The sequence below is a fragment of the Macrobrachium rosenbergii genome, chromosome 2, assembly GCF_040412425.1.
Source record: "Macrobrachium rosenbergii isolate ZJJX-2024 chromosome 2, ASM4041242v1, whole genome shotgun sequence".
Taxonomy (NCBI): domain Eukaryota; kingdom Metazoa; phylum Arthropoda; class Malacostraca; order Decapoda; family Palaemonidae; genus Macrobrachium; species Macrobrachium rosenbergii.
The window spans coordinates 20,443,191-20,453,065 of record NC_089742.1 but is presented as its reverse complement, the minus strand read 5'-3'; the positions used below and the strand labels follow the sequence as shown (position 1 = coordinate 20,453,065).

The 9,875-nt window shown below is 39.7% G+C and overlaps 1 protein-coding gene across 1 annotated transcript; it reads left to right on the top strand.

Moving 5' to 3' along the window:
- Positions 1–1,810: 1,810 nt before the first annotated feature.
- LOC136842569 (craniofacial development protein 2-like) lies at positions 1,811–2,392 on the top strand. The gene has a single exon (XM_067110068.1). It carries the CDS (start codon positions 1,811–1,813, stop codon positions 2,390–2,392), a length of 582 nt encoding a protein of 193 aa, XP_066966169.1.
- The last annotated feature ends 7,483 nt before the right edge of the window (positions 2,393–9,875 follow it).

Genomic DNA, 9,875 nt, shown 5'->3' with positions numbered 1-9,875 from the left:
TGTTGTGCCCTGTCAGCATATGAAATGGAATAAATATAATTTGCTACAAGGGGAATATAGGGAATTCTTTTTCATTGTGGTGATGAGCTTTCGTCGAAAATGTCTAAATAATTTTCATGGGCTGTTTTTCTTTGGCTGATGGTAACATTAATTTACATAAGCCTGAGTTTTTGCGCCATGCGTTCTATTTTGCTTGCATAAAAAATGCTTGTTTTTGTACAAATCAAATGGCCACTTTACTTCAGTCGCGCTTATTGTATATAGCTGGAAATCGACATTTTATTCTTTGCTCTCATTAACCGTTACTGATATTTTTCCGAGTAAGTTTTTAAATGGTTCATACTGTTTACATGATTAATCTACGTCGCTTACTTGACTTTATTTTATACTAGTTATATTACGCTTTTGCACACTGTGAAGAAATATTTTGATATTTGCAGTAGTCCATAATATATTTCAAGCTCAATCATTCCGTTCATTTTCTCACTATCACATCTGTATTTATGTATATTCTGAGTATGCACAAGGATAAAATAAAACACAAAATAATCACTGTGTTTGACTGATCAGTTTGTGGACTCATAAATTACCATTTACTACGATTCAAAAGAATTAAATTCATTTATACTTGCTTTCTTCAGTTGTTACAGGTCAAGATATAAGGATATATCCTTCAACGCTAGATAGGTGGAATGGAACACAACTGCTGCAATACACTTTATATTATAAATGCTAATAGATATTTGTGTGTGTAATTTCCTGACGTACTGCATAACACCCGATAAATCTTACAGTTTGTCTGAAAAAACTTTCAAGTAGAGTTTTCGTTAAGTTTTCAAATTATGACGTTATTTATGAATATTTCATTGTTTTATAAGAAATTGTTGTTAATCTCTTGTTTTTCTTACACCTTTTTCCTTCACTGGAGTAAAACCTTATTGCGCCATAATATGTGCAGTTTTATAATTACTCTTTTACCCCATTCGGTTTTGTATTATAAATTCTGTTTTACTTCTTAATCCATTTTTCTGCAGTGCTAATATACAGTAACACACCCTTTTCTTTTTTTTCTTCTTCTAAGTACTCAGGCCTTTTTGCGTTCCTGAATAGGAAGTTTTACTTCACCTGTAAGCATCAGTCCTTTACTCACGAGTTTCAGTTTTCTTACCGTGAATGACTCTCACATTTTCGATGTATTCCAGGAAATTTGAAAAGCAGCACTGTCAACAGGTCAGTGTGCGACACACGTGCATATGACTAATAATATATATATATATATATATATATATATATATATATATATATATATATATATATATATATATATATATATATATATATATATATATATATATATATATATATATATATATATATATATATATATATATATATATATATATATATATATATATATATATATATATATATATATATATATATATATATATATATATATGTGTGTGTGTGTGTGTGTGTGTGTGTGTGTGTGTGTGTGTGTGATGTATGCATATGTGTGTAATCTAGCCACAGAGGGGGCAAGCCAGCCCAACTTGGTGCCGGTCCCAAGCCCGGGTAAATAGAGAGGGTTAGTGACAGGAAGGGCATCCGACTGTAAAAACCCAATGCCAGAACCATGGTTAGTCTAATCCAGATTCAGAGAGAATGCCAGGGCGTACCCTGGTTAAGCGACGCGCAGGGGCCTCGCCTGACCCCTCCGATAAATAGGCAAGGGCTACCGCAGTGTGGGCGATTGTGGTTAAAGAAGCAAGTCCATATGATTAGAATTGGGACACTAAATGTGGGTAGTATGGCAGGAAAGAGTAGAGAGGTGGCGGAGATGATGATTACGAGGGGAGTTGACATCTTGTGTGTGCAAGAAACAAGGTGGAGAGGGAACAAGGCAAAGGAAATAGGAGGAGGATGTAAGCTCCTGTACAGTGGAGCAGACGAGAATGGTAGAAGTGGAGTAGGCATCATTGTAAACACTGAACTGAAGGAAAAAGTGGTAGAAGTCAAAAGAAGTGGTAATCGGATAATGAAGGTCAAATTAATGTTATCAGAAGAAGTCCTAAATGTGATAAGTGCTTATGCCCCACAAGCTGCATGTACTGAGGAAGAGAAGTCAATGTTTTGGCGGGAGTTAGATGAAGTATTAACATCAGTCTCAGAGGAAGAGAGAGTTGTATTGGGTGGAGACTTGAATGGACATATAGGTACAGATAGAAGAGTGATTTCAAGAATCCATGGAGGACTAGGAATGGGGGAGAGGAACGAAGAAGGCGAAGGCATCATAGACTTCGCAGTGGCATTTGATATGGCACTAATTAATACATTCTTTATGAAGAAAGATTATGTGACATATAGAAGTGGTGGAAGAGAGTCAAATTGATTTTCTGCTCTGTAGGAGACAACACCTTAAGGAAGTAAAGGATTGTAAAGTGATATATGGAGAGAATGTTGGCCAACAACATAAGCTGGTGGTTGCGGACCTTTCAATTCGAAAAGGGACAAAGGGAAAGAGGAAAAGTAACCCTAAGATCAAATGGTGGGAGCTAGAAAAGGCAGAAAATGTGGAGCTGAGATCTAGGTTTAAGGAGGATGTACTGAGAGAAATAAAGTTGGAAGATGATGTAAATGATTGGTGGGAGTTTAACAGCAGTGTAATCCTAAGGCATGGTGAGGAAATTTTAGGCAAAACATCAGGCAAAGGTCCCGCAAAAGATAAAGAAAGTTGGTGGTGGAATAAAGACACACAAGACAAGATCAAGAAAAAGAAAGAATCCCAAAAGAACTATGATAAACACAAAACAGAAGAAAATGAGCAAATATCAAAAGAAGCAAAGAAAGTTGCAAAACAACAAGTTGCCAGAGCCAAGGCTGCTGCTTTCAATGATTTGTATGAGAATGTTGACACACCGGAGGGCCAAAGAAACATCCACAGGATAGCCAAGGCTAGAGACAAAACAACAAAAGACCTTACACACATTAAGCAAATTAAAGATAGAAATGGTAAGGTTCTAACAAGAGATGAGGAAATTAAAAGTAGATGGAGAGAGTATTTTGAAAATCTTCTAAATGAAGAAAATCCCAGGAATATCATTGAGGATGGAGTAGCAAATGAAAGAGAAGTTCCCAGGATTAGTCGGAGAGAAGTGAGGCGGGCACTAAGTAAAATGAAGAAAGGTAAAGCAGTGGGACCAGATGGAATACCAGTTGAGGTGTGGAGGTGCTTAGGAGAGGAGGGAATTGACATCTTGTGGGACTTGGTCAATAAGATCTACCAGCAGGAGAAGATACCTGACGCCTGGAGAAACAGCCTGCTAGTCCCCATTTACAAAGAAAAAGGGGACATCCAAGATTGTGCCAACTATCGGGGCATAAAGCTGATGGCACATACCATGAAAACCTATGAAAGAATAATAGAGGCAAGGCTAAGGGATGAAACATCTATAAGTGAGGAACAGTTTGGGTTCATGCCAGGAAAAGGGACAACAGATGCCATCTTTGTATTGCGACAAGTAATGGAAAAATATAGAGAAAAAGGAAAGGAACTACATCTTGTATTTATAGATCTATAGAAAGCATATGATCGAGTGCCTAGGCAAGAAGTGTGGAGGTGCATGAGAGAAAAACGTGTCTCAGAAAAATATTTGAGGATTGTAAATGATATGTATAGAGAAGCAACAACACAGGTAAGAAGCCCAGTGAAAGTTGGACTCCACCAAGGTTCTGCCATGAGTCCCTATATTTTTGATATGGTAATGGATGTGATAGTGTCTGGAGTGAAAGATCAGGTGCCTTACAGTGTACTCTTTGCAGATGACATAGTGCTAGTGACCACCAGTAAGGAAGAAGCAGACAGGAAATTGGAGTTGTGGAGAAGTGCATTGGAGGACACAGGCCTAAAGATAAGCAGAGCAAAAACTGAATATATGTGGATGAATGAGGGGAAACCAAGAGGGAAGCATCAACTTAGAGCAGACAGAAGTAAAAAGAGCTACATCCTTTAAGTACCTTGGGTCGTGTGTCACTGATTGTGGAGGGATGGAGGAGGAAGTGAACCACAGAATACAATCAGCTTGGTGCAATTGGAGGAAAACATCAGATGTGTTATGTGACAAAAGATTTAATGTAAAGATGAAGGGAAAAATGTACAAGAGTATTGTCAGACCTGCGTTGATGTATAGTTGTGAAACATGGCCTAAGAAGAAAGCACAAGAGAGGAAGATGGAAGTGGCAGAAATGAGAATGCTACATTGGATGTGCGGAGTGACAAGAAGAGACAGGATAAGGAATGACTTCATAAAAGGGACGGTGAAAGTTACAGAAATATCAAAGAAGCTGCAACAGAGACGATTACAATGGTTTGGACATGTTATGAGAAGAGAGGAGGATTCTTTATGTAAAAGAACCATGAATATGGAAGCGCCTGGAACAAGGAGGAGATGGAGAGACACAATTAACAGGGACATACAGGAGAAGAACGTGAGTGAGGTAATGGTGCATGATCGCAGAAGATGGAGAAGACTAATAACAAACAGCGACCCCATATAAAGATGGGAAATGCTGAAGATAAAGAAGAAGAAGTATGCATATGTGTGTGTGTGTAACTCTTAAACACATAGAGCAATTTCAATCAAACTTTGTACATATATGATTACTGGTGGGGGGCCGGGTAAGACATCACTAGCACCAAAAGGGCACCAAAGGACACCAAAGAGGGTGGGAAGGGCTTCCCTGAAATAGGGCTGGTTCTGCTCATGGACTTAGTAAATAAATAAACTCTACGGGTTTATCATACCGCATTTTGGTATACATATGACTTACTATCTGGAAAAGAATAGAATACTGTAGGGGGAAGACATCACTGGCACCAAAGGGGATGGAGTGGGAAGGAGTGACATGTAAAAATAACTGAAAACGACAGATATTAGGGTCTAATCCATAGTTTTGAGGTCATTGATAAGAATTGGGGGGGGCGAAGGGGCAGGGTTAAGAAGGGGTGAAAAATAAAATGTTAAAAAGGACAGCTTTTAGTGTCTAATCCATAGTTTTAAGGTCGCTGAGATGAATAGTAACACTCCTGATGCCCTTTAAGTCTAATTTCAGCCCCGATATGAATGGGGGGTTAGAAGGGGTGAAATATAAATTGATAAATGCTGGGCAATGTAATTAAAGCAGCTGTCTTAACAGGAAAGGCAGAGAGAGAGAGAGAGAGAGAGAGAGAGAGGGGGGGAGGGGGTATTAGGGAGGAGAGCAAGTTTATCGGTTTTCATTCAGAACTTTCCCGGGCTGTGCCGGGATTGGTCTGCTAATATATTTATATATACAGTATACACACACACACACACACACACACACACACACACACACATTGAATTACACATTTTATTATTACACACACACACATATATATATATATATATATATATATATATATATATATATATATATATATATATGTGTGTGTGTGTGTGTGTGTGTGTGTGTGTGTGTGTGTGTGTGTGTGTGTGTATATATATATATATATATATATATATATATATATATATATATATATATATATATATATATATATATATATATATATATGTGTGTGTGTGTGTGTGTGTGTGTGTGTGTGTTGTTGTCTTAAATTTCATTGTTAAAAATCGATTTAAACGAGAAATTTAACAACTAAATGGGAGTACCTGGATAAGACAGAATTATAAAATGCATTTGTCGCTGATAGGTGTAGGCTACCAGTTAAATAAAGAAACTTGTTCTAAAATCCAGTGAATGATTAAATGAATGAATGAGTGACCCTAATGGCAGTGAATTTCTTTATACTTGATTCATCGTTGAAATATAACTAAGAAGAAACAAGCTACTATGCATTCTGTTGGAAATAAACTTTTGGATATTTGTTTTTGGCATAGAAAATAGATGTAATGGTACCACTCTTAAAACCGATGTAAAAAATGGACCATCCCTGCTGATTACGTCAAGGAATGCATAATATATGAGTTTTCTTTGGAAATGCAGGCAGCGATGCTCAGGATTAAATCTTAATGTCTCTGTTGGCAGATTTTAGAAAACTGACTTATTGTTTAAAAATTTGACGTAAAATAATAGTACAGTATAACTGAAATATTCTAACGGAATAATAATAATAATAATAATAATAATAATAATAATAATAATAATAATAATAATAATAATAATAATAATAATAATAATAATAATAATATAATTTGGCAGCAGCCCCTCTTTTAAACAGGTTCTATTGAATATTATTGCTGCTTCAGCTGCATTTATTTTGTAGAAGACTTTTCTATTTTCCTTATTGCGGACTTCTCTTCAGTGGAGGTGCGTGCTAACAGCTCGCCTATATTTGTCATTTCATGGGGAAAAGCCAAAATCTGGATTCTGCTTCTTTATATATTCTATACAGTTAGTTCTATACAATTGTTGCTGCAACGTTTCGACAGACTCTTCTGTCATTTTCCAGCGGGAGCTAGTAGAGGACTGGCAGATTGCATAGGTCCTTCTGAATTTATACACGGGCTTCAGCGGGGTGTCATGGACGGCGAATTCTGACTGGTTGCAGTCGGCGAACTTCAAGCCAAATTTCTATTTATTTCGATCCTGACAGATCTTCGCAACCTGGGAATATCATTCATTCTAGCGTTCCCATTGGCCTGCCGTTGTGTGATGTCATGCCGACTGACATCATCGGTAGTTTGGCTGCTATAAGGCAGAGGATGAATGATGTCATTATCTACTCTTTCTGTCGTAGTCGGGGATTGTTTCGAAGGGCGCCTCGCTCATCAGGGGCGTCTCCATTCTCAGGGTCGTCATTTTCAGGTATTTGTTGGATTTGGTGGGTGTTCTGCATTACTCTTCTTAAATTCGTGGGTAGGAGCGATGCCTCCTGCGTTGTATTCATTGTTGGTTTTCTCTCGACAATGAGGAGCGCCTCTAGCAGGCGCAGACATCGAGGGTCGGCGGCTTTCCCGATTATACTTATATTTTGTATAATACTGTCGCGGGAGATGGAAATATTGTGGGTAGCATGGGCGTGGTTCATGATGGCACCCTGCTGCTGAATTTGGGGCTGAACTGCCACTTTATTTCGAGGCCAAAGAACCACAAGAAGAGGTTGGAAATAGAACTGATGCTAGAATCTATACAACAGTTAGAATCCCGAGGCACCGTTAGAACTTCCGACGCCCTCCAGCCCCTCCTGTTAGCAGAAGCCCTCACGGAGAGAGAGTCCTATGACAGTGGAATCTGCACCCGTGAGATGAGGAAAGCTGCGAAGGAGCTGAAGGAAAAGGAAGGCATCACGGTGTGTCGCTGACAAGACAGAAGCTTTTGTCCTTATACGTACGGAGGAGTATTTTGACAAATTGGATGCCATCCTGTCGGACACGACGAAATTCGAGAGGCTGACGAGGAACCCCACCGAAGACATCAAGAGGGAAGCTAATAACATCATCAGCACTGTGAATGCTGCCAGCAATGCTGTCCATCTTCCCCCCATCGCAGGTGACTTCGACCTTGGTTACGTGTATGGGAATGTCAAGACACACAAGGCTGGCAACCCCCTCCACCCGATCATCAGCCAAACACCTGCCCCGACCTACGCCCTCGCCAAACGACTAAATCATATCTTGACCCCCTACGTCCCGAGCAGTTGTAGCCTGAAGTCCTCTGTGGAATTCCTCGAAATAATCCGAGACTCCCCGGGTGCAGGGACCTTTGCTTCTCTGGACGTAGAGAGTCTATTCACCAACGTACCTGTTGATGAAACCATCCACATTATCCTGAACAAAGTCTATAGAGACCCGACAATGACCCCGCTGAACATCCCAGAAGGTTCCCTGAAGGCTCTGCTGGAGATCTGTACGAAGATGGCACCTTTCACTACGCACAGAGGGCACATGTATGGACAGAAGGATGGCGTTGCGATGGGCTCTCCACTGGGCGTTCTCTTTGCAAAATTTTTCATGGGCACCGTTGAAGAACGTGTCTTCGAGAGAATCCAGCGGCCAAAGAAATATGCCCAATATATCGACGACGTCTTCGTTCAAGCAGACAACGAGGAGGAGGTTGAAGCCCTTCGTCTGACCTTCCAACAATGTAGTGTGCTGAACTACACTGTCAGAGTTCTTCGACGTTATGGTCACAAAGATGGAACGGAACTTGAAGACATCAAGTCTACACAAAATCCACCAATTTGGGACTTTGCTTGAACGGAGATAGCGAGTGCCCTGCTAGGTTTAAGAATACGACAGTCAGGACCTTCATTAAAAGGGCCCTCTCCCACTGCTCCACCTGGCAGGACACTAACAAGGAATTCGAACGTGCTGCACAAATGTTGATGAACAATGGTTTCACCAACAAACTCGTTAACAAAGAAATTCGAACCGGCCTGGAAAAATGGTACAACGGTGAGAGCGCACAACCTGCCCCCCAAGATAACATCAAGATATATTATAAGGCCTGGATGCATCCCCAGTACTGTGAGGACGAGAGCTCCATGAAGAAAATCGTCATGGAAAACGTCACCTCGACCGAAGACAGTAAGATAATAAATCTAGTGATTTATTATAAGAACCGCCGCACCCGTGATCTTGTGATGAAGAATAACCCCTCTCTGCCAGCAAGAGAACCCCTCAAGCAGAAGAACGTGGTCTACCAATTTGTATGACCTGTCCAAGGATGCCCCGGCGCTTATATTGGAATGACCACGATGCGTCTGTCAAAAAGGATCTTCTGCCATGCCCAGGAGGGTGCCATCATGAGTCACGCCTATGCTACCCACAATATTTCCATCTCCCGCGACAGTATTATACAAAATATAAGTATAATACGGTGAGTCGCCAACCCTTGACGTCTGCGCCTGCTAGAGGTGCTCCTCATTGTCGAGAGAAAACCAACAATGAATACAACGCAGGAGGCATCGCTCCTACCCACGAATTTAAGAAGAGTAATGCAGAACACCCACCAAATCCAACGAATACCTGAAAATGACGACCCTGAGAATGGAGACGCCCCTGATGAGCTAGGCGCCCTTCGAGACAATCCCTCGACTACGACAGAAAGAGTAGATAATGACATCATTCATCCTCCGCCCAATAGCAGCCAAACTACCGATGATGTCAGTCGCCATGACATCACGCAACAGCAGGCCAATGGGAATGCTGGAATGAATGATATTCCCAGGTTGCGAAGATCTGTCAGGATTGAGCTTCGCCGCAGAAATTTGGCTTGAAGTACGCCGACTGCAACTAGTCAGAATTCGCCGTCCATGACCCCCTGCTGAAGCCCATGTATAATTTCAGAAGGACCTATGCAATCTGCCAGTCCTCTACTAGCTTCCGCTGCAAGAATGACAGAAGAGTCTGTCGAAACGTTGCGGCAACAATTGTATAGAACTAACTGTATAGAATAAATAAGGAAGCAGAATCCAGATTTTGACTTTTCCCCCATGAAATGACAAATATAGGAGAGCTGTTAGCACGCACCTCCACTGAAGAGAAGTCCGTAATAAGGAAAATAGAAAAAGTCTTCTACAAAATAAATGCAGCTGAAGCAGCAATAATAATAATAATAGTAATAGATTTATCTTGTATGGCTGGAAGCTCCAGTTCAATGACAAAATCTCTGTGTTAAATGTAAGAATTGTCATTACACACACACACACACACACACACACACACACACACACATATATATATATAACTATATATATATATATATATATATATATATATATATATATATATATATATATATATATATATATATATATATATATATATATATATATATATATATATATATATATATATATATATATATATATATATATATATATATATATA